The 24,726-nt window shown below is 33.5% G+C and overlaps 3 protein-coding genes across 3 annotated transcripts in view; 2 read left to right on the top strand and 1 right to left on the bottom strand.

The window, feature by feature from the left end:
- The first annotated feature begins 393 nt into the window (after positions 1-393).
- LOC106107538 (SUMO-conjugating enzyme UBC9-A) lies at positions 394-2,405 on the top strand. The gene is made up of 5 exons (XM_013288414.1): positions 394-481; positions 580-648; positions 720-803; positions 1,105-1,367; positions 1,649-2,405. The coding sequence occupies exons 2-5, from the start codon at positions 583-585 to the stop codon at positions 1,713-1,715; spliced, it is 480 nt and encodes a 159-aa protein (XP_013143868.1). The 5' UTR covers positions 394-481; positions 580-582; the 3' UTR covers positions 1,716-2,405.
- Positions 2,406-2,881: 476 nt separating this feature from the next.
- LOC106107545 (general transcription factor IIH subunit 2) lies at positions 2,882-6,111 on the top strand. Its single transcript, XM_013288421.1, has 8 exons — positions 2,882-3,078; positions 3,168-3,369; positions 3,445-3,584; positions 3,693-3,855; positions 4,083-4,357; positions 4,990-5,121; positions 5,407-5,515; positions 5,919-6,111. Exons 1-8 carry the CDS (start codon positions 3,017-3,019, stop codon positions 6,048-6,050), a joined length of 1,215 nt encoding a protein of 404 aa, XP_013143875.1. The 5' UTR covers positions 2,882-3,016; the 3' UTR covers positions 6,051-6,111.
- A 302-nt stretch (positions 6,112-6,413) lies between these two features.
- LOC106107664 (facilitated trehalose transporter Tret1-like) overlaps positions 6,414-24,726 on the bottom strand; it is a 23,511-nt gene continuing 5,198 nt past the window's right edge. Inside the window, exons 2-7 of the mRNA XM_013288629.1 lie at positions 16,668-16,851; positions 12,789-12,924; positions 10,199-10,407; positions 9,425-9,691; positions 8,189-8,410; positions 6,414-7,941 (exon numbers count right to left, since the gene is read on the bottom strand). Of these exons, the coding sequence (XP_013144083.1) occupies positions 7,408-7,941; positions 8,189-8,410; positions 9,425-9,691; positions 10,199-10,407; positions 12,789-12,924; positions 16,668-16,851 (1,552 nt within the window). The 3' untranslated portion in view covers positions 6,414-7,407. The remainder of the gene's footprint in view (positions 7,942-8,188; positions 8,411-9,424; positions 9,692-10,198; positions 10,408-12,788; positions 12,925-16,667; positions 16,852-24,726) is intronic.

The following is a 24,726-nucleotide window of genomic DNA, read 5'->3' as shown; positions in this document are numbered from 1 at the left end:
AACAGTTAATTTAAAAAAAAAACGCGAGAAAGACTTGATTTTGATTTTGACATAGTACGTGACTGTATTACTAGATTACAATCCAATTTACTACTAAAAGTTACCTAAACGTTGGACTGTTTCTTTCTTTGGGATATTTTTAGATATGTTTTTTACAGTAATATCAAAGGGTAATCAAACGGTTACTGTATCGACATCTTAGTAGCATATTAGCTGTTTGGAGGAAAGTTAAAAATGTTTAGTTTAAATTTTTTCTGATTTAATGTGTTTCTACTGTATTGTACCTATTTTTGTATTTTGTTCTTTTGAATAAACGTCGAGTTTCGTATTTTCTCTTTTCTTCTTCCATTTATTGAAAAGTGTTACCATATTTGAAATAGCGAAATTACCATTTTTATTCTGTATCTTTGTTGCTTTGACGCATCGTGGGACGCTTTATTTTATTCGTCCTTTGCAAATTATTTTTCGTACTTATTGACTCGTTAGTGTTTTTTCTCATATCAATTTACCGGCAAAAAGTAAATGGTTTATCTAATTTCATTACATTAATTCAAATTTGTCTGTACGTCATTGTTTCAGATAATGTCGGGCATAGCCAGTGCACGGTTAGCTGAAGAGAGAAAAGCTTGGCGCAAGGACCATCCCTTTGTATGTGCAGTCATAACTCAGTGTGTTGTTTTATTTTAGTATTACACATTAATATTTATATTCGCTTGCAGGGGTTTGTAGCGAGGCCTATGAAAAATCCCGATGGGTCTTTAAATCTCATGACTTGGGAATGTGCGATCCCCGGAAAAAAAGGGGTTTGTAAACCAATTAATCTAGAAATATTCCGCAGCAATTGCAATTATCGTATGCCTTTAAAGACCACGGTTCGAAATGATTGCATGCATTTGCATATAATTTCGAAAATACCTCCATGAACATGTTTTGTTTGAAATAATTTTTAAATAATCTTAGAATGGTAATTAAATATTCATGAAAATGTTACTTGTTTATAGACACGGAATTTTGTTTATCCACTCTAATGTAACCTAAAATTATGTAAAAGTGAAAGTGAGAACCTAAACTATTCTACAACATTAATGAAAATAATATTTTCAGACACCTTGGGAAGGAGGTTTATACAAATTACGAATGATCTTTAAAGATGATTATCCATCTACTCCTCCAAAGTGCAAATTTGAACCTCCTCTGTTTCACCCAAATGTGTACCCTTCAGGCACAGTGTGTCTCTCATTACTTGACGAAGAGAAAGATTGGCGTCCTGCTATCACAATTAAACAAATATTGCTTGGCATTCAAGATCTGTTAAATGAACCTAATGTAAAAGATCCTGCACAAGCAGAGGCATATACAATCTATTGGTAAGTTATTTCAATCTATGTTATAAATAGAAACACCATTTCAAAGCGAAATGACTACTGAGTAATGTAGGATGTGTGTGTTATTAGATTATTTAATTCCATGCAGACAAGTAGGCAAAAGCTATTATGCCACTGTTAAAACTCTTACATTTTTTCGTAGTGTTTGCTGTACAATGTACACAATAAAGGAAATATAATTGTTATATTAGCTTTCATTCAAATTTATGGTGATGTTGTGAATTCTAATGATTTGCTATTAATACACCCTTTTTTATTTGCAGTCAAAATAGACTAGAATACGACAAACGTGTGCGAGCGCAGGCGCGCGCTATGGCTGCCACAGAATAAAGAAGTCTTCGTAAACTTAGGGACTACGGTTACTAAACAAACACTCTACAAGAGGTTTGAGAGGGGTTGAATAACAACACCAAGATACTGGTTTATATAAAGACTTCAGTCTATATTCTGCCTATGGTTTTAAGTTAGGTTTAAGGTTCATTATTTAAATTAATAATTGGTTTTATGGAATGTCAACCTGAACCAAAACTCTCAGTGTAGAAATCATTTCATAGAATATAGATATAGTTTTCTTAAACCCTCTTTTAATGTAACCGTAGGTATAAATTAGGTGAGTCTGTTCAAATATTTATTGAAGCAGGGAATATCAAAAGACTTCAGTAAATATTTTGACATGTTAACCTTAAAAAATTAAAAAAATTCCAATTGTAAGGATCTTGTTTAATTTGTAAGTACTACTTGATGTTCACAAAACAAGTATTGACCAGACATAGGCTTGATAAATATTTACAGTTTGCATTTGTGATTAAAAGATATTTGATTAAAATCAATAAGTTTAAGAAACTTGTATTTGGAGATTCATTGAACTTTATTAATGCAACAACGCTGGTAGTTATTTTAAAATTGTTAACAGTTTTGGCAATAATTTTAACATTAAAATAAACATTAAGAATCTGCAACATTATCTTAATACTATTTTTGTATTTTATGTTAGTATCAATCAATAAATTTTAAAAGATACGATTTTATTTTATTTTAAACATACCACTTTAGAGATCATTTGACTAACTCAGTCTTTTACTTTACCTGTAGTCCCATTTTAGTTTTTTGTTCTAAGGCTTAAAGCGACTGCGAGTATCAATTCTACAACAATACTTGATTACCTGGTTTGGTATAGCCTCCTTTACCTGACTCATTTTTATTATTTTGAAGGCCGCTATGAAAAATATTGCAATTAATACAAGATATAATACTTCTTATTACTTTTCCGACTTCACAGTAGATATATCCAAACACGAAAAGAAATCACCGAAAAATCTGCTACTTTCTCTGAGCGCCAATATAATTGATGCTCTTCTAACGCGTCTGTTGTGAACTTTTTGGTTTAAAGTAAGTTATTCTTTGAAATAATTATCTGTTTTTATTGCTCTTTGATCGCTGACATAAGTCAATTTTGACGTTGACAAGACAAGAATGCAATTATGACAGATGTCATATCAATGTTTTGGTTTCGAGATTGAGATCTGTTGTTAAAAGATTAATTAATTTATATGCTCACTTATTTCTAAATATAAGTTTTTGTAGATATAGATACAAATAAAGTCTAATAAATAATATAAATATTTAAGATCATGGCTGACGATGAGCAGGATCCTAAAGAATACCGATGGGAAACAGGTTATGAGAAAACTTGGTATGTATTGTAAACTGTATTGTAATTTTGGGAGATATTCAAATACAAACTTTATTATGAAATGCTAATAATAATTAATATGTATGAAGGGAGGCTATTAAGGAAGACGAAGATGGCCTGGTGGAGGGTCTTGTGGCCGAATTTGCGCAGAAAGCGGCCCGAAAATCTGCAGCGCCAAGAAAAGGCCCGGTACGACTGGGTATGATGAGGCATTTACTTGTGGCAATTGATTGTTCGGAAGCTATGAACTGCCCTGATATAAAACCATTACGTTTTCTGTGCACGTTGAAGGTATACATATTATTTACTTGAGTTTTCACAGATTAAACAGATACCCTTAACCCATAAAGTATTTTTCTCTTGCAGCTTCTTGAAAAATTTGTTGAAGAATTTTTTGACCAAAACCCATTAAGTCAATTAGGTATAATAGCAATGAAGAATAAAAGAGCAGAGAGAATAACAGAACTTTCAGGAAACATTAGGAAGCATATCAAAGCTGTGCAGAGGTAATGAATACAAGGCCTAAAACTAGATGCATGTGATAATTGCTTATATTTAGTTCAAAGAAACTATAATAGAAATTTTAATACTGTATAAAACTTTTCTCATTACAGCTTGACAAATTTGGCACTAGTGGGTGAACCATCTCTACAAAACACACTGGAGTTAGCAGGCAGAATTCTCAGACCGCTACCAGGCCATGCTTCTCGAGAATTACTTGTTCTATTTGCATCTCTGACGACTTGTGATCCAGGGGACATTGTTCCTACTATACAGGTATATTTAATTCCTATTATTTACAAATCACGCATTATTTTATTGCTGATTGTTAATAAGTTAGCAGTTGACTTAACACAATTTATGCTACAATGAAATTTTTGTATGCAAATGTAATAAAAACATAAAAAAAATTATTGTAAAAAAAAATTAAATGACTGGATTTTCAATCTTTAAATTAAATTAAGTAATGTTTCTTATTTAGACTCTTATAACAATCTTTACAGGGTCTAAAAACAGATGGAATTAGATGTTCAGTGATAGGTTTAGCTGCCGAAGTAAGGATTTGCAAGAAGTTATGTCAAGATACAGGAGGAGAGTATGGAGTTGTATTAGATGATGTACATTATCGTTCACTACTGTTAGAACACACATCGCCACCGCCGCGGGCGCGTGCGCTGGACGCTGGGCTCGTCAAGATGGGATTCCCACACACACCTCCACCTAATACTCAGTCTGATCCCAGCGGGAACGCTGACCCACCGATAACAGTTTGTATGTGGTATGTCTGCCTTTATATTTAAGTTTTTAAATCAATAATCCTTAACACTTACAGTGCTAGAAACTGCTAATGAAAATTTCCTTTAATGACAATGTTTTGATAGTATTTTATTTATAATGTTAAAAAAATTATTTGTAACCACTCATGTTATGTGAGTTTTTAAATATCTTAATCAATCTTTTGAAAGTTTTACATTAGTATGTTAGTATTAGATAATACATATTATAAAGAGGAAAGATTACTGGGTAACTCAAAATCTACTGGATCAGTTAAAAAAAAATCTTTTACCATTAAAGAGCTTTTGTTATTGTTGAGTAACGTAACGTAACGTAAATAAGTTGACGAAGTTGCGAGCAACAGCTAGTACTAGATGGAACTGCAGATGCAATTCAATTTCTTGTTGAAATTAATGATTCACGATATATTGTGGTGAGATATGAAAATGTAATTTATTTAAAATCCAAGAAGTATTTATAGTATACATGGAGGTAGAACAATATTGTTTATAGATATAATATTTTTTTTTTAAATGGAGTCAGTATCCTCATACTAGACGCTGCCTGTATTGTGAGGTTCCTGGTTTTAAGATTAAACAAATAAAAGATTAAAGTTTAGGTGATATGTAATGTCAGTCACTTAGAGGAAGGCGAGGGTGTGGGCGGGGAGGGCCACCTGTGCCCGCAGTGCCGCAGCAAGTACTGCTCGCTGCCGGCGCAATGCCGCACTTGCGGCCTCACGCTCGCCTCCGCACCGCATCTAGCCAGGTATACCATACCGCCTTTGGTACTTCAATTACATCACATTTAATTGACTTAATTAATATTGTTTGAAATAATAATCACAAAGTTGTATGTTAATTTTAATATGATAATTGGATTGTAATATCGCAAAGATTCGAGGTACACATTTAGTAGAGTGATGTTGGGAAGTTGCTCTGTAGTGGTTAGATTTGAAGACTTTATGGAAATATAAATAAGGACTACAATTAAACCAGCTAAAATGTCTTTAGTTGATATTACACGAATAATGAATTTTATTGTTACCACTAGGTCTTATCACCATTTGTTCCCAGTGGAGCCATATGAAGAATTAAATAACGAAGGACAAGCACAATCTTGTTTCGCCTGTATTCGAAATTTTACAGATCTAGATAAACAGGTAATATTCACAATATTCTTCTCTTTTATAATTCTTCTATAGAGATGTGTCCATTAAGAAAACAAATCTCCGCTTGTCACCCCGGAAAGAAGACCAGTCGGACGCCACTTTACTCAGCAATATAATAAGTAAAAATTATACGAAACGCAGGTTTTCTCGTCGGATAGAAGCACTTTAAATAGTCGTGGTTTTTTTGACAAGGACTGTTTTTTCCTTGGTTTTGATTTGATTTTTAATAGCGGCAATCGTGAGATATGTTAGTAAATTTTGTATACGTATGGAAGAAAAGGCTTTTTAATTTTTTGACCGACTTCATAAAAGGAGGTAATCAATTCGTCTATATATATGTATATATTTTATTTTATTATTTGACAATGGGGTTTAAAATGTTAACATTGTGCAGATATTCCGTTGCAAGCGCTGCAGCGAGTATTATTGCTGGGAGTGCGAGGGCGTGGTGGGCAGCTCGCTGCACGTGTGCCCCGGCTGCGCCGCCAGGCCGCACCTCTACCAGCGCCTGCCCGAACAGCGGTGACCACTATACTTACTACATTTTATAAATTGATTAATAAATAATACTATTTAAATGTTTCTTATTTCTGACCTATTTATTTTACAAAAATTATAAATGCGTAAGTAAAGATCCATCTTTGTCACATATCTCCAGAAAGGCACAACGAATTCAGTATAAATGTAGAAAATAATGTAAAAGAAGACTTGGGACTACTATTTTATAATTTTGCGAGTTCGATGTCGCGGGTGACAGCTAGTTGTCACTATTTTCGTAATGGATGTCGACCAATTCGCAGTCGCAGTTTAGGCGATAGTGATTTTTCGGTGATTTCGGTTCCATTGATGTTGGAAGGAGATATTGAAGTTATAGAAATAAAAGGAATAATTCATTTTAGCTATTTATTTATTATCACAATTTGTAAGGTCAATGCGTGCCTATAAAAATATTAGCTTATTACACAAAATGCACAGTTTGAAAAGCACCTACACTGATCTGTCTATAACATGGTCATCGTAAAAATCACAGATAAAAATCTCATTGCAATAATTGCAACTCGCATAAAATTGTCGGTCACTACTATAACAATATATTTGTTACAACATGATAACAAAATAACAATATTATTGTAACATTTTTGACAAATAAATCGTGAATATTAAACCTAAAAACCTTATGATTAATTTTATTGTCACAATATATTAGGGCAATTTCAACACGAACTAGGCAAAATTCTTTCCAAGATTTTCTGTGAACATATTCCTAAAACTTCCTAGTAACAATTTAAATTGCATTGAAAACTGTTAAAGTGACCTAATATTTTGTAACGACTATAATAATTTAAGTATTTTTTTATATTTCGAGTTGTAAATAACGGTTAAAAAATGCAATCTAAAATATTTGTCATTCGTTTTACATTTTTATTAACAGTCTTTGAACGTTAGAAAACAAACTGGTCCTGTTCGTTCATCACAGTTATATTTGCCTCAATAATTTTGGTACAGGATTCGAATATGAAATATCTCATTTAGTTAATGTTATTATATTGTTCACAAATGGAATATAACAAGATTTTTTTTTACCAAATGTAAAACGATTTAAAATAAAAATCTTCAAAGAGTTGTAAAAACCGCATCTCAATACATTTTTTCGAATATCGTGGGAAGAAAGAGGAGGAAAAACTTATTTTCTCAAAGATTAGCGACTTTAGTTTGTAATCGTTATAGTTCGGGAGTAAAAAAAACCGTTTGTACTCTTTGAATACTACGCTATAACGGAATTGAACTATCACGCCCTTCAATTTGAACTATTTATCTAATGCAACAGGGTGATGAGAAACTTTGGGTTAACTTAACACTCGTAACTTACTTTAACTTAATACTTAGACTTGTTGACCGTCGGCCGTCTTTTTGCGCGTCACCCAAAGTATATTGGGTTTTTGGTAATACTGTTCTATTTGGAGGAGGGATTTTCCTTTGGTCTCTGGGAGGAGGAGGAATAAGACGACAGTGGCGAGGGAAGCGGCGGACCCGAAGAGCGCGAATACACCGGACATGCCGACAGAGTTCTTCATGACTGGGAAAAGTTTAGTAAAACCGAATAGAACCGCGTTGAAGACGCAGAATATGTAACCACCGCAGAGTCCGCGTACTTTGGTGGGGAGGAGTTCTCCGATCATGAGACCGGGGAGTAGGAAGAACCCTAGAGTATTGAAGGCGACGTAGCCCAGTATGAGCACTGGAGTGATGAGGCCGGAGCCGTTGTCCGTGTAGAGCAGGAAGGCGAGGGCGAGCGTGCAGGCGGCGGTGCCGACGCCGGACATCATGACGAGGGAGCGCCGCGTTATCTTTAGCAATAAAATGCAAGCTATCACGGTCACGCCGAGCCTCGTGCAGGCGCTCGCGTTCGCTACCATCTGTAATTAAATATAATACATTATATCATACTAATATAAATGCGAAAGTTTAGATGGATGGATGGATAGATGGATGTTTGTTAGAGTTTGTAGAATAAACGGCTGTACACGGATTTCGATGAGATTTGGTAGAAATGTAGAGGATAGTCTGGAAGAACACACAGGCTACTCACTTTTTTTTTTAATTCCACGAAAACGGAGTCGTGAGCGAAAGCTAGTATTTCGAATAATTGTAAATATAATTTACGTGAGGGCTGAGTGATCCGCCGGCCTCTCTGACGATATCGACGGCGTAGAATATGACGATGTAGGAGCCGGAGAGTATCTGCAGCATGTTGAACGCGTTGATGAGCAGCAGCGGCTTGAGCACGGGCGGGCGGGACACCGTCGCGAAGAAGCGGATAGACTCCTCACCGCGTGCCTTCTCTTTCTCGCGCGCTGATATCAATTCGTGAAGCTCTCTTTGCGCCTGAACCACACAAATAGCAAAGATAAAGATCAATAAATCAGCTATTGCCTGTCCTCTATATACATGTAATAAAATCGGAGTGTGTGTTTGTAATATCAAAAGCAACATTCCAGATTACTGTTTACTTAAGTCTTTGTTACGAAACCAACACGAGATCTCTGTTTGTTCCGGCTGGGCCGATTTCGATAAGACTTTCACTGGGGGGCAGCTGCTATGGACGGGTATATTATAAGTTACGTTTTTTTTCAATTCCGCGATGTCAAAATGGGTGATACGATTTTTATGGGACATTGACTAGAATGTAATAGACGACCATTTTTTTTAAATCCGCACTAACTAAGTTTGCGGACGACAGCTTAGACGTTAAAAATTGGAATCGAAGGACACTTAATTGCTCATAATCGGTGAAGTTGCACTATGAAACGATTATGAACATTGTAACATACGACATTTTAAATTGAAATACATTCGTTATTCAAATGCGGAGACAATAAAGAATAAAGAATGATTAGTGTTCGTAAACACATGACCGTTGAACGATGCGCGTGCGTTGCGTCTTCACCTCAGCTGTCAAGTGAGCTATTGAGCTCGTTAAGGCAGATTGGCGAAGCAACGCGCACCAATACAAGCAGTAAACAAAAGTAATTACGTCTTCCAATGAAATATGTTCTCGGAATTGCTATGTTTACTTTGTGTTATGGAATTCGAGCTTAATACATTGAATGGTGTTTCGTTTGTAAGACGATACAATAACGATAAGGCACGGTGAAGGACGAGTGGTGGAACACGGTACGGGTTTATAAATTGCTACCGGTTGACTTTTTCGATAAAACATGATGCAACTTGATTCCAACTTTAACGTTACTTAATAAAACACGTTTTTAAAGCTAAAGTTCATACATTTCAGTTAAGACTAAAAGCAAGGATACATGAAATTTAATTATAACAACTTAAATTTACAATAAAGTAATTTAATGTATAAATTATGACTTTTAATTTTCGAATATCACTTACGATGTCTGGGTTCCCACGCAGTCTGCCCATAGCGGCCATGGCTTCGTGGAAGCGTCCCTTCCTGGCGAGCCAGGTGGGACTCTCAGGGGACAGGCAGAGCACGATGAAGGCCAGGGAAGGCAGCACGATGCAGAGGAAGGACACGGAGCGCCAGGGTAGCGCGCCACCCAGAGCGTATACATACAGCACACCGAGGGAATACGCCACGAATGGTGTACCAATCAGCAAACCACGTAAACGAGGTTCTGATATTTCTCCTAGATACACCTGAAAGTAAGGAAAAATATTCGATTTAGAGTTATTGCCAAAGGCGAGGGAATCCCACATGACTAAGTCTAACGCAAATTGTTGCTCTCAGTGTGTGACGATTGCGATAATCAAATAGTAGCCTATTACTACCTAGTAGAATAGTACCTACTTGAAGTACCTTATATGTGGGATGATTATTTTATACTAGCTGTTGCTCGCTACTTCGCCCGCGTCGTATTAAAAAATATTCTATGTTATTCACTGATAACATGGCTTTTTAAAGAAGAAAGATTTTTTTAAATGTGACCAGTAGTTTTTGAGTTATTTCAATACATACAAAAGTACAAATCTTGTCTCTTTATAATATTAGTACATATATAAGTAAAAAAGTATACGTAAGTATTTTAAATGAGCTCGACCTCACTAAATTATCCGATATATCTGTAATAGTGTAGCATAACAAATTTAAACCCGAATTTCTTTTAATTAGACGTGGTAATATGAAGTATAGGTATTTGAACAAACCTGTGACGGAGCGGCCATAATGCCAACAGCGAAGCCGCACACGATTCTACCGAGTAGCAGCAGCGCGTGGTGCATGGCGGTGGCGATGAGGATCCAGCCCAGTACTAGCGGGAAGGTGGAGGCCTGCAGTGTGCGCCGCCGCCCTATCGCCTCCATGATGGGCCCAGATAACATCGACCCTAGTGGCGTAGCCGCTGAATGTATGCTGGCTGTAATAAAATAAAATTCATTAAATCAACTTTTATCTGTAGTGATTTTGAATGCACGTAATCTTCTGTTTAATATAGAAAAACCAGATAGTTAGCCGAATTGAGAAGTCTTTCTAGAAAGTCGGTTATAAGTTTTCAATCTCATGTGCAACAAAGTTAATATTAATTAAACGTTATAACAACTTATTGGTAAATTCGACCAATAACTATATTTTCTCGAAGCAGTGGAAACAGAATAGCTGAAAATGGTGGAAAATTTAAATTATTTACGATTTTTATTATTCGACGAGACGATAGGGAGATAAACCAGAAAGTGTTACGAATTAATGTGAATGGCTACAAAGGAAGAGAACGACCGAAGAAAGCATGGATGGATTGTGTGAAAGAGGATATGCTTAAAAAAGGAGTTTCAGATATGACGGCTGATAGAGATGTATGGAAGAGCAGCACTGTGCCGACCCTCCATAAGGGATAAGGGCAAGTTGATGATGATGACGATTATGTACGAATATGTATTGTGTAACAAAGATGATATATGCGTATTTAGTTATGTATTTTTATTCGTATTACTAAAGCATTTTGTATTTAACGTGGTCCTTTGATGTGCGATCTGTGTATGAATGGAATGACTCAGCAGTAATACGTATGAACATACTTATCAACAACCAAATTGTCCGGTCACGAAGTTTTTAACACAAACATAAGTATTTATTTGTAGTTTATTTAGTACCTTATTTATTAATTCTATTCATGCTAACGAAAAAAAAATTGTAAAGCGTGCGTTTTCGTTCGATTTTTTTAATTCAATTAATAAAATTCGACTATGTATTAATGTACTGTGTAGTATTCTGACTGTACACGTACAGAGGAGAGATAAGAGAGAGGGATTTTTTTTTGAATAGACTGAGCATTATCCTTATTGTTTGGTTTTGTATACGATTTATGTTATTAGGATTGACATTGGCCTGGAATGTGTATATGATAATTTAAGAAACCACAAAACACATATAATTTATCATAAAGCATTACGTGTCTTTATTATTTGTTGTTTTGTAAAGTTACTTTTTAAAGTATGTACTACAATATAAATCATAAACATTATTATGATGTCGTCCACATACTTCGTGGTTAGAATTTATAATGCATTGGGACACAAAAATATTTGATTCTAATATTTATGGTCCTGTCTAACTAAGTTACTATTTAAAATAATTTAACTTTTTAATTTTTTGATTGTTTACTGTTTAATATTACAGTTAAGTTTTATTATTATGTTTAAAAATGAATATTTTGTTTTTTATAATAAGTTGATTATAAACAAACGCAGATTCTTGGATAAAAGTAATTTACATTCATACTAAATCAGCAATTTAAACATTTTTACAAGCAAAATATAACATAACGTTTGTAAACTTGTTAATTTATTTGTTTGGATTTTTTTATAAAACATTATTTATGTAGTACAGTTGCAAAGAAAATAGTTATCATAAATAAAGATAAAATTAATAGAGGTCTGTATAAAGCTCGTGACTGTATTCTGTAGAGCAATTTGTTATTCATAATGTACTTGTTCGAACAGTGTTTGGTTTCAAAAGATCGTCTTAATCAGTGTTAATTATTTTAATGATCCTGAAAGGACTTCGTTCATTGCTTGTTCGAGAAACGTTTTCATAACAAGTTACTTTATTCGAGGTCGAAGAAGGTTAATAATTATATTCTGTCATAGTTTATTAGACATGTGTAGATTTTTTCATATTTCTATTTTATGTCTATGTTAGAGATTGTTCTAAAAATAAAACTTAATAGTTATGAAAACTTACAATTTTCTTAAAGTTTATTGCAATTTATATTGTTGTTTGTCAATAGAATCTGTGAGTCAGCGTAATTTTATTAAATTGTACCCCTGTCGTTATTGTTCAAACAATAGAATTGCTTTATTTAAGTGTGTCTTTTGTAAGAATTGATTTGTTTAAAGTAAATAACACGAGATGATGTTACTACATTTACTGAACTCTTCGCAAACTTAGGCGCTATGGGGAACAGTATTGAATACCGGTTTTAAAATTTTACGAAATACTGTAATTCTTGCGAAAATGTTTCTACACGTTATTCGTATAGTAACTAACGGATGGAAGCAATTATTTATAACTTAACCTAATGCCGCGCATAACAGGTTTTACATAGGCTCGAGCGTATCTTATTCTACGAAATTATGTTCAGATTTATAAGCAATATTTTATAATTGTTACATTTTTCTTAACTCAGAGTCCTTTAATAACCACTAAAGCAACCTTTTTTGTAGATTTCTCATATAAAATATTCACTTAGATACCACTAAGAGTTAATTATAAGTTAAGTTATAAAATCAGTGGTGTACTCACCAATCCACGAGCCCATTTCCTCGTCTATTCTCATACTGGAGTTCTCAGTCTGCAACTGAGGCAGCGCCACCGCGGAGAAGCCGATCGGATGTCCAGCGCCGGCCGCCAGCACTAATACTGCGCATGTGATGAGGCACTAAAACAAACATAATCTACTTTATATGTTTCTAAAGCATTTCAAATATCACATTATATTAAAATAAACGTATGTGACAATCAGAGATTAAATGTAGAAGAGAATTCTGAAGAATTAAAGAAGAAAGTTAACAAAAGGAAGATTAGGTTGCACTAGATACAACACAGATGTAGATAAAGTCCTCATCCAAAATATCGTAATTTTTTTTAATTCGCCAAAATGGCGAACCGACCGCTGCCCATAGACACCCATAATTGTAAATGCGTTGCCTACACTTAATTGACGGAGAAGGAGACGCACATAAAGAGGATATTTCCCCTTCCTATGCGTCCTCCACCGTCAAATCCACTTTCCCTTCCCATCCTTGCCTTAAAAGAAAAGGGTGATAATAGTAAGGGACTTTAATTAGGCCTCCGCCACCACATTTATCAAACAACACGCGGAATTGCATTCACTTCACGTTTGCCTTCTGAATGATTGTGGTATTACACTGGGTGAGCAGGTCCATTCGTGCGCAGATGTTAAAGCGGGCTCTACCACTGTTAATATTTTCCCGCTCAATTCGGGCGGGCAACTTTAAAATTTAAAAGGGGGTTGTTTTTGAATAGTGTTTCATGTAACTAAGCGGCTAGGTCATTGCCACTTCAATGTGTGTTGCGAAGAAGCAGTGAAACGAGACGATGCTAAGACAAGTTAGTTACACAATTACTTTGAGAGGATCATGTAAGCATGTTTTGTTTCAAATTCAATTCGCAAAGGTTGATTCAGTGTTACATTATGCGTGCCATTGTTTCACGGCCCCCGGCCAATGTAAATATAACAAAGAACATTTTGAGAGATAACATCAGACCAGTTCTGATAATTTTTTTTGTTGATTTTTTAACAAGGACCTGTTTTTAATTGAAAGACTGACTCCATTGTGGCTAAAAGTATTCAATTAAATTACATTTTTAATAGATATTTTTTAAAGAGTGGGTTAATGACGTATTTAACACGTATCTAGATTGTTGATAGATAACATTTGATCTAGATAACACCAAGTTCTGGCTAAATGTAGTATAGACTAAGATCCTGCGACCGAACACTTACGTAATTTTAACAGCAACGAGTTTTCCCGCACATAATTGTAGGAGATAACAACTGTAGCCAACCAAGATATTTACGGACAAAAATCCTTGTGGTTTTTATATCGGCCAAGACCCTCGGGAGGGTCAAGTTTATTTTTATTAATTTGCCGACGACGGCCCACGAAATCTTATAAATATAGTTAAAGAAGATATGACATAAACCAAGTGTTTGAACTCATAATTGTTATGCCCTTCTGAAGAATTAAAAAGTTAAACAAACCAGACTGCGGAAGTCTATGAGATAAATTAAATAAATAAAATAAATTCATCTTTGAAGGAAAGAACAGAAGTGCGATGTAAAAAAATCATTCATGAGAGTATTAAATAAAATTGTTATAGCATTTATTTGGGCATTTAACAAATCTAAGGGCATATTTAATGTATCCTTTTTTAAAAACAGAACAGCAATCGAATTAAGATGAAAACATGCGGATTTTGTGAAAATTTCTTTATATGAAATCAAAAAATTAAATCCTAACTCTATTTAATATCAGACATATTAAACAATAAAGATTTAATTAATCTTATCATCATCTCCCCTGCCTTATCCTACTCCCGTAGGGTCGGCGCGCCCGGTTTTCGTCCTCCAAATAACTCTATCATCCGTCATCTCAGTCATCACTCCCTTCTTTATCATGTCTCCTTTCACGCAATCCATCCATCTCTTTCTAGGTCTACCTCTATCGGTGTACACCTTCACATTTATAACTAAAGTCCTTCTTGTTACATGCGATTCAACATCTAATCTTTATCTACTACATTTTTTCACTATACAGTAGTCGTAGAGATAAAAATGATTTATTATAACAACATGCATTGACGCGCTTTGAGACACTTCGCGCGGTATGCTCAATGTCATGATTAATTTGATAAACTCAAGTGGCTACTTCATACAAATTTCTATGTTACGGTTGATGTAAGTAAATGAGGCAATATGAATAATAACCAGCGTAATCTTTACCGTAGACCGAATATTTTTTTGTATGAGTCAAGAGTTAGTTACAATTTCACCTACAGTTTGTAATCATACTAATACTAGGTATAAATTCTCTCTTGTAATTTAGCACAGATGTAAAACAGCTTACTTCTAATTTAAAAAAAAAATCTGACAGTAAAAAGTCACGGGCATATGCTTAATTAAATAAAATTAAAACACTGTTATATGACAATACAATTTCCTGCTTTAATGAGGCTAAGAACCTTCAAAAAGGACGAGGAAGTTTCTGACAAAAGACGGTTTTATTAAATGTTTTTAATGAGACGATAAAAAGAAATTTTTACGCTGAATAAACAATTAAACAGAGTGCTACCGATAAGCTTCAATTAAATATCACAGACATCATATTAATATTATAAATGCGAAAGTTTAGATGTTTGTTAGAGTTTGCAACCTAAGCGGCTGGACAGATTTAATTGAAATTTGGTATAGATGTAGAGGATAATCTGGAAGAACACATAGGCTATTAGCTTTTGTTTGTTTTTTTTTTTACTTCCACGCGGACAGAGCCGCGGGCGAAAGTTAGTAATTTATATTGCTATAAAATAAAAGTTAAAAAAGATGAAACAATTTCAGCTATTGAACTCCGTTCGTCAAATTTGATTGATTTTATTACATCTGATTATTGTTCAACTGATTGTATTGATAAAGTGTTTCTTATTTATTTTTTTTTATTTAAAAACGTACATAACAAACAGTCACTGAGTTATCAATGATCACAATATAAACTGCTATTATTCAATATTGCGAAATCGTACATATATTAAATCTGTGCAAGTCATTTGCGTAGATAACATTTTCGATTGCCACGTTTATATTCATGTCTCCTCATGATTAGTCAATAAAAAAGACATCAATATTGTTTTTTTTTTTGGAGAACGCTAGTTATGATTGTGGAAGGGTACATCGGTAGAGGTAGACCTAGAAAGAGATGGATGGATTGTGTAAAAGGTGACGTGATCAAGAAGGGAGTGATGACTGAGATGACGGATGATAGAGTTATGTGGAGGACAAAAACCTGTTGCGTCGACCCTACGGGAGTATTGATGATGATGATTGTTTTCTGCTGATTTCTACAAATTATTCTGATTCAATTTCATTTTGCTTTGAGAAGACTGTTCTATTCGCTTCGATACTGCACTTCGTATGCAAACGAGAGTTTAATAACGAGTCTTTCGTTATAATATTATTCCACAAAATTCATGTGAGGGCGGGTAGAGTTAAGAGTAGTTTAAATAGAATTTTAGTCTAGAGAATAATTAACGACGTTCCTTATTCAAAACGGTATTCCATTTGAATCAAACGGAATCATTTGTTTCAATTCTAGAATAGAAGTTGCTCTATTAAAATTGATTGTATAGCGGCAGCGGAACGAACACTAGCTAAATAGAAGTTGCCTTGACTTACAGGATCGAGTTTCACGAGTAATTAGTTCTGTGGATGTTATGTAATGTAAACCGTAAATGAAAACTGTAAGAAAACACCAGCACCTTTGAGATTACTTAAGCTTGTTTTTGGTAAGAGAAACGGGATGGGAAAATCTTAATTACATAAGCTGTTAGTAGTATATAATGCGATCTCTTTTATCTATAACTTGAATCAAACGTGGCGGAACGTACCTGGTTGAAGACGCCACGCATAGAAGAATATGTTTCTCCTTTGACGTAGGGCGGTAGTGTGGCGGTGGAACTAATACTGCGTAAGAAGCTCTGTAGTGCCTCATATTCCTCTTGACTGTGTGTCTGTTTGCTCTTGACTTGAGGCTTCCGACTCTCCGCCAGCATCGCTTCGTGCGCGCCATCGCTGTACAAAAGACATGTAAATTAAAAAAAAAGTGTACAAAAGAAATTGAACTCTGATAATAAGAATAAAAATTAATTAATTTATTATAAGAATACAATTTTTTTCACACATTTTAACGTTAATACTAATTGAAGATAGAGCTTGGGTAATAAAATAAAAATATTATAGATCCGTTCAACTAATTCTACCTATTTTTTTTATTTGAAATCTGAGATCATTTTTTCTTAATTTTAAACGCTTTGTAACATCACAAGCGTGTTGAAGGTTCTGTTTATTGAACTGAAAGGTTCCTTTTAAGACGTAAGTTGTTTTTCTCATAAAATTTTATTAACGCTTGCAAGTTAGGTGGAGAGTACGATAGTGATACAAGTTCAACGATAAATGAACTCGTTAATACAGAGCAAAATCGATTGCAGGGGTAATATACAGTTTAAGGTGAATAACCGTTTATACAAAAACTACTTGATCACTCGATTCAGGTAAAGTGCAATGCCCGCCCGCAAAAGTTCATTGCTATGTAAAAATACTACGAACTACCCACTCGTTATACATTTTTTACATTCAAGGAAGAAAAACCAAAGATGAGTAGAGAAAAAGTTAAAACTGGAGTCACGCAACAAATCAAAATGTGTTTTGGCCTCAGAAGTCAATATTGTTTTATTCTACATACTACCTGTTGCCCGCGACTTCGTCCGTGTAATGTTAAGATAAAAAGTAGCCTCTAATATGCCCGTCAATGTCAACTACCCTTCAGTGAAAATAAGGTCGAAATCGGCTCAGCCGTTTTAGTGGTAATCCGAAACAAACGCGGTTGCGGACAGACAGACAGAGAAAAAAAAATTGAATGCGATTTTCGTTGTTATCGTCGCAAATACATCATTTTTCGAAATCTGGAATTTGTCTTTTGATATTACAGACACTCCAATTTTATTTAGATTGATAATATAATGAATTTAAAGTACTAAATACCGTCGAATGAAACAATACAATTGTAAGTACTAGTTTTATAACCAAATGTCTTGAAATGATGCAATAAGTTTTAAATTTCCTAGTTTTTACAAAAGATTGAGAGAAAAATCGTTTTCGCAAGTCACGATTGAACGTTAGTGACAAATTGTTAAAATTAATGAAAAATAAATCACTTACGTAAAGTTACCATATATAATAAAGTTTTTGCCAGATGTAACTTGACATTGAGATATTGTTATATGTCTTTGTATAAAGCCATTATAATTTATAAAAAAAACACATTGCTTTAAGACTTAAGTTAAATTGCTAAAGGCCTATAACATGTCTTATGTTGGATTAATATTGTTACAAAGTTAATGAAGGTTTTTTCCCGCGCGGACGATGTGTGTAAAAAACATTGCAAAAAGTTGAATCTACAAGGTTGTTTAATGTCTTCATTTCTCGAATTTTAATCACAAAATAAACAGGTCAGATGTTTTGCTTTCTTATCTTCTAAAGTTCCATTGTCTTATAAATGCAAACAATGACATATGTCACAAAAAATTGTTAATTCATCGTGGTATTGCCATTTTATGCTAAGGGAGTAATCAGCAACGCCTCCGCAAAATGTTTAAGTATGACTGTACAAATTATAGTTGTTAAAGTTTGATAAATGCTTACATTAGTCATATATACGTGTAAAATATACATCTGTATACTGATACCCCAATTTAAATTACAAACATTGTTCCAGCTAACGAACATGACTAACATAAAGCTATTGAAATGTCACAAAATAATAAAACTAAAGTTTCGATTTAAATGTTTTCAATCATTACAATGTTTAATGGCCGGTTTCCCAGCTACATTTAATTATTCGTTAGTGTTTCTGGATAACTTAAGATTTACTCAATTGAAGTTGTCCTGAACTTACCACGAATTAATCACTAGGTGACGATAAAATAAATGGTAACTTCAGAAACCCAGCATAAATGATATTTTTTTAAGTAGCACAGTGTATAATGAAACAGTGTTCTGTTGATCGAAGTTGTCAATGGACGATATTAACTATTCTAATTGGTTGAAAACGCAAAAACTACAAACACAAATACTTCTGGTTAGTAGTAAGTCTGTTGGAAAGCCGAAGTATTTAACTGTCCGATTTGATAAGTGCATTTATTAGTATTTAGTGATAAAACAAATACTATATAACATTAATCTAAACACACTGTTTTCTTTTCACTCATTTCTCGTATGTCCTTGAAGCATCTTTTTCAACTATTTCAGTGTATTCTGCCATTGACCTTGAGATTGACGAGCCAAATCTTTAAATAACACCAAAACGCCTGGCAATGATTACGTATTATTCCAATGATATTTTTTCATTTGCGTAAAATGTTAAAACTTTCCTCAACATGACTTAACGTAACCGTTGGTTTTCACTGTTTACTACTTATATTAAATCAGTTACAAGTGTTAAAAGAATAGACATATACTAGAAAAGAACGCTGTAATATGTTGTAATAATGTTACGGTAAAATTGTGATGATTTGATATTAGTTAAGCAATAAACATTCTGCAAATATTTTGCTCTATTGAACTTGACCTACAAATGCTACGGTCAATTGGACCTGCTTGATGAACTGCTGACTGATTACCGATGTTCTATAATTAGTTTATTCAAATTATGCGTAAAATTAATTTACAAATATGTAAAGAGTTGAAATCTTTCAATTAGTCTGTTTTTGTACAACATTTGATTAGCTTTCGCCCGCGACTCTGTTCGCGTGGAATTAAAAAAGTCAAAAGTGAGTACCCTATGTGTTATTCCAGACTATCCATTACATCTATGTCAAATTTCATCGAGATCCATTTAGCGGTTTAGGCTACAAACTCTAACAATCATCCGTCCATCTAAACTTTCGCATTTATAATATTAGTACGAGTAAGATTAAAAAGTTACTGAAAGTTTTCAGAAGGCCTCAAGAGCATTGACTGATGCTATTTTTACTCGCTATCAGTTGGGAGAGGTTATTTACAGGCTATGATAAGCATACTGATAACATCCTGGTTAAGGCATCTTGGGAATAACGTACTTTGAAAGATTTGTTTTTTTTTTTAGGTAAATCTTGCTTTTAAGTACCTTAAAATGATGTCGGTGTATTACTTAATATATTTTTCCTTTAAACATTATAAAGCTATTATTACTCGCGGTGTGCTTATGATACATTTCGAAGTATTAAATATGTGCAAAACAAAGCCGTTTTATCCTCATAGACCACGATAATATAATACCGGATGTCTATTTGTCTATGTCGAAAAGGAAAAGGAGATTTTTAATTCTGGAAAATATCAATGTCTTTGTTTAGAATTTTAGCGTAGGGGGAAAACTTTTGCAAGGTTGTATACTGCTCGAGTTAACTTAAGCTGTCTTGGTTAAGGAAAACGTGTGATATTTAGTTAAGGACTTTTGTAAATACGCTATCAGCATCTGATAGTAGCTACATTTAGAAGAATGCTTTAAACTATTAGGCAACTAATGACTAGCTATCGCCCGCGACTCCGTCCGTGTGGAATTAAAAAAACAAAGTGAGTAGCCTATGTGTTCTTCTAGACTATTGTCTACGTCTATGCCAAACTTCATCGAGATCCCTTGAGCCGTTTAGACTACAAACTCTAGCAAATATCCAACCATCCATTCAAACTTTCGCGTTTATAATATTAGTAAGAAGTAAAATGACGCAAAAAGTAATAAAAGTAAGGATCCGCAGGATACTAAATGAACAGTTTCAATTTAAAAATACAAATAAATTAATAACAGCGAAATGTATCCCCTTACCTTTGAATCTTCACTATTCTAAGTTTCCGTTTATAAGACAGTGCATAGCCAAATATTAATAACACCATTTTTACACTAGTTTATAAACTTTTATAAAATAACTTTCCAAGGCCCTGCGTTATCCTAAGGGACGTAAAGAGCGACTGGCGAGTAAGTATGACTATCAGAGTAACCCTTAACCCTCTCATATGCAATGCATCTCTAAATCGGTTTGTTGACATATAATTATGACAATGTAAACTGTGGACTTGCCCTACATTAGTTGTCGATTTGACTTTGATTGTTGAATAACTTGGAAAATTAATTATACATAAGATAACAAGAACATGATTTTGTATAGACAAATTAGTCAGTGTGACCTGTTCTTAAGAAAATTAATATTTTAGTACTAAACAGCGGTAGCCAAACCGCATATGTACAGGATCGTAATATTTTTTCTCATTACAGATTTTATGAGTTTTTGCTTCTTATTATAGCAACTCATTAGCGTGTAACAATGTAACGCTAGTGAAAAACCATTGAGGTTTATTTAGCGTTTTTTTTTATTTTAAACTCGATTTAATTGTTTTCGTATTGTTAAAAGAAAAATAAAAAAAAATGTTTTTCTATGTATATTACGTTTTTTTATGTTTTGCTTGTTATGGAGGTATTCGGTTAGGCAATAAAGTAACTACCGTGATACTAGTTCAAAATGTTTTGAATATGTTTAAAGTAAAGATTTTTTTACTTTTAAAAACTAAAATACATCTTGTTTTATACCTGTATACAACGTAGCAAAGTGCTTTATAGATATTGTTACTAAAAGAAGGAGGTTTTTAAAAAAAATATATGTGTGTTATTAACTTGTTGATACCAAGTCCCTACTCATACTAGTCAATTTCTTATTATATTCTCGAAACTATAAATAGATATTATAATTCTTTTTTTATTCTTATTCAGTTTATTTTATTCATGATTATGCATTATGCATTAAACTACGTGCCTTAGTGTATATTATAAATGAGCAACAATTTACAGAACAGAAAGCGGTGACAACGACAAAAATCCAATATGTTAAATGGCTACTATAGGTAAGGATAACCGTATATAATTTTTCATTTGTTGTACAAAGTACACATTGCTTTGATGTCATTATTAGGGGTACTAACTTTCAAGTAACGTAGACATTAGCAGCAAGAAAAGCAATCAATATCTTTCAATCTTTGCTGGAGGTAAAAATAAAAACATATAATACTTTCACACCACGTACCCTGATTTGAAAATGTCACCAATTAAACCAAATTCGTCAACGAATTGCATACTTATACCAAAGTGGTGGCAGCCCTACAATGAAAACGTTATATTCTCTAGTCGCCAGTTTGCATTTGGACTTTGATTCTAAAAATGCTTTATCATTATTCATCATTAGACAATATCTGCTAAACAAATGCATGCATCTTTAGCTACATCGTAATTCCTAAAAATATATTTTTAGATGATTTTTTTTAATTACTCGCTTTTGAAACGAATTCGTCTGTGTGGAATGAAAATATTTATTAATGAATATAGCTTACTAGCTGTTCCGTGCGGATTCATCCGCATAAAATTGTGCAAATTTTAATTTATTGTTTACATTTGCAATAGCAAATGTCAAAATGACTTGACAAACCTTGACAGTCTTGCTTCCTTGATGTTGGCAGCAACTTATGGTCTCTCTCCCACATTAGGGTTTTTATCCAAAACATTTACCCCCTAAGTTTAATGGCGTGAAAGTATATAGTCCAAAGCGTGACGTAAGTGTAGGGCTTTTTATTAAAAAAGAATCATTCAAAAATATGCTGTGATTGCTAACATCTTAGGCAACAAAGAAGTGTGTGTTACGCTTTATTATAATAGTATAGAAGTATAGATATCATTCAGTGGTAATGTAGATAATGGCTAAATAATATGAAATCTATCCAGTTGTTTTTGAGTTTGTCATAGATTTTTATAACACATTTTTTTAGGAGAAATGTTGCAAAGACGTAATCTCTAAGTTAGAATGACCGTGCAAAATTGATTAGGAAAAACGATAGTAAACTTTACGACTTGTCGAGTTAGATACGCTTTAATATTGGGAAGCTAGACAGGTTGAAAATTTAATTGGAATTAACTATTTAATGACCATGAAGAATTTACTGACCTACCTTAAAACCTTTTTTGACCGAATTCCTAAAAGAAGGAGTACTCAATTCGTCTGTGTTTTTTTTTATTTTTTTATTTTATAGCATAGTACGGATGAAATTTAAGGAAACCCGTTTGTAAATATAATTGAGGAAACGAGAAAAGTTATTAAATTTCAATCCGTATGCAAATATTTTTATTGCTTTTTTATATGTTAGTTTAGTTGATATTTATTAATAAAAAAAATGGACAGTGTGTATTTATGTGAAGATAATAAACGTCGTACAATGCTTCAACAAAGTATATAAGCTAAACTAAATTCTAAAATGTATCACATACAGAATTACAATGAGGTGCTCAAGTGGCGGTCTTTATTCAACGACTCGCTGAATACATAATAGCCTATTGTCGTATTTCTAAAGATGGAAAAGACCTATTGCAAATTTCAAGAAAAACATTGTAATTTTTTTAAAACACTTTTGACATTATCATACTGTATCCTATAAGCCTTCATACAAACTTATATTTGGTTCTTTTTCTATTTTTTTAGGTGAATGATTGATGTAGATAATTGAATACAATGTATAAGGTAAAGGAGACAATAAGCGAGCTTGGTAATGTCATATTCTTCATTGCGTAATGTTGTACATTTTGGGCAGACGAGGTCGAATCGAATTCAAATGTAGAATATCGCAATGAAAACATGGATACAATTATTGATTTTGTAATAACCGTGGGAGGTCACAGAAAGGACTAATAAAACGAAATATGCGGCCTAAAATAGCGACTTTGTCAGATTAAAAAGGCAACGAGCCTAGTTTACATAGATTAGATAGGCCAAGACCGTTTTCGATTTGACTTCGGCATAAGAGTGAGGTGTAGAAATAATATATTTCTTACCATATACGATGGAAACACGAAGCGGTAAAGAATATTGGGTTAATTTTATACTTATGTTTTGAAATAATATTTCTAAAAAGATCTTTTTATTAGTTTTCCGATCAAAATGTGTACATAGATAAAGTTGAGAAAAGATAACACGAAACGTGACTTTCTCGACTTCGTTCTACATGGCGTTCGATTTGCACGTCTCGTAACGTAATATCGCGTGCCATCAACGGTACACGATGTATTAAATTACGAGGATAAGCAACGCATGGCAACGTTTTAAAAAGCAAACATCAAACACAATTTGCACAAATATTTGTCAACAACCGGGAATGACTACACTAGGTATAAGGAATTTATTGTACAAAATTGCGGTTATTTAAGCCATGTTAACATTTTGTTTTAAATCGATATTCTTTTAATTATTTATGTCAATTTATTTATTTGTAATTCAGTCCTTTTGTTTTTAATATAAAAGAATGGGGTAACATTTTGTCACCTGAATAAACGCTGACTTAAATGAGAATTTGCTTTAATATTCGACATACATTTATGGTATGGTATTCAGCAGCGTGACATGACAATAGGCTTACCGTTTTTGTAAAATGTGATGCTATAAACACGTTTACTTGAAAATCCAAAATAGATATGACATTAGGGATAATAGAAAATGAAGAACATGTATCAGTCATATTATAATATATTAATTGAAGAAAAGCAAACAATGTGGATAATTGAACATTTCTTAAATAAACGACCCTTGCATCTAAAACCTCTAGAGCCGAATCCATTCTTTTAAACTGTGACAGAACATTTATTTATAAGGCTGTTCGTATATTACATTTTTAATTTGTGTTAGATGATTTATAGAATTGGAGCAGCTGTGAAGCGATCAATATGAATCTGTTGGTGTGAGAGGCAGAGGAAGTAGGTCACAATATTGCCGCTAAGACTTTCTAACGTTACGCAAAAACAAAACCGACTTCCAAACAAAATACACGAAAAATAAAACAAAATGCACTAAAAACAAAACAAAATACACCAAAAACAAAATATTC

Source organism: Papilio polytes, unplaced genomic scaffold, assembly GCF_000836215.1.
Source record: "Papilio polytes unplaced genomic scaffold, Ppol_1.0 DF821956.1, whole genome shotgun sequence".
Classification (NCBI taxonomy): Eukaryota; Metazoa; Arthropoda; class Insecta; order Lepidoptera; family Papilionidae; genus Papilio; species Papilio polytes.
The sequence above is the reverse complement of the archived record's forward strand: the minus strand, read 5'-3'. Positions and strand labels throughout refer to the sequence as shown.

Bases quoted from the DNA above. Each gene is read 5' to 3' on its own strand.
- LOC106107538 (XM_013288414.1), top strand. From the start codon at position 583: ATGTCGGGCATAGCCAGTGCACGGTTAGCTGAAGAGAGAAAAGCTTGG. The intron at 804-1,104 runs GTTTGTAAACCA...TAATATTTTCAG, and splicing joins CGATCCCCGGAAAAAAAGGG to ACACCTTGGGAAGGAGGTTT. The intron at 1,368-1,648 runs GTAAGTTATTTC...TTTTATTTGCAG, and splicing joins GAGGCATATACAATCTATTG to TCAAAATAGACTAGAATACG.
- LOC106107545 (XM_013288421.1), top strand. From the start codon at position 3,017: ATGGCTGACGATGAGCAGGATCCTAAAGAATACCGATGGGAAACAGGT. The intron at 3,079-3,167 runs GTATGTATTGTA...ATATGTATGAAG, and splicing joins ACAGGTTATGAGAAAACTTG to GGAGGCTATTAAGGAAGACG. The intron at 5,516-5,918 runs GTAATATTCACA...AACATTGTGCAG, and splicing joins TTACAGATCTAGATAAACAG to ATATTCCGTTGCAAGCGCTG.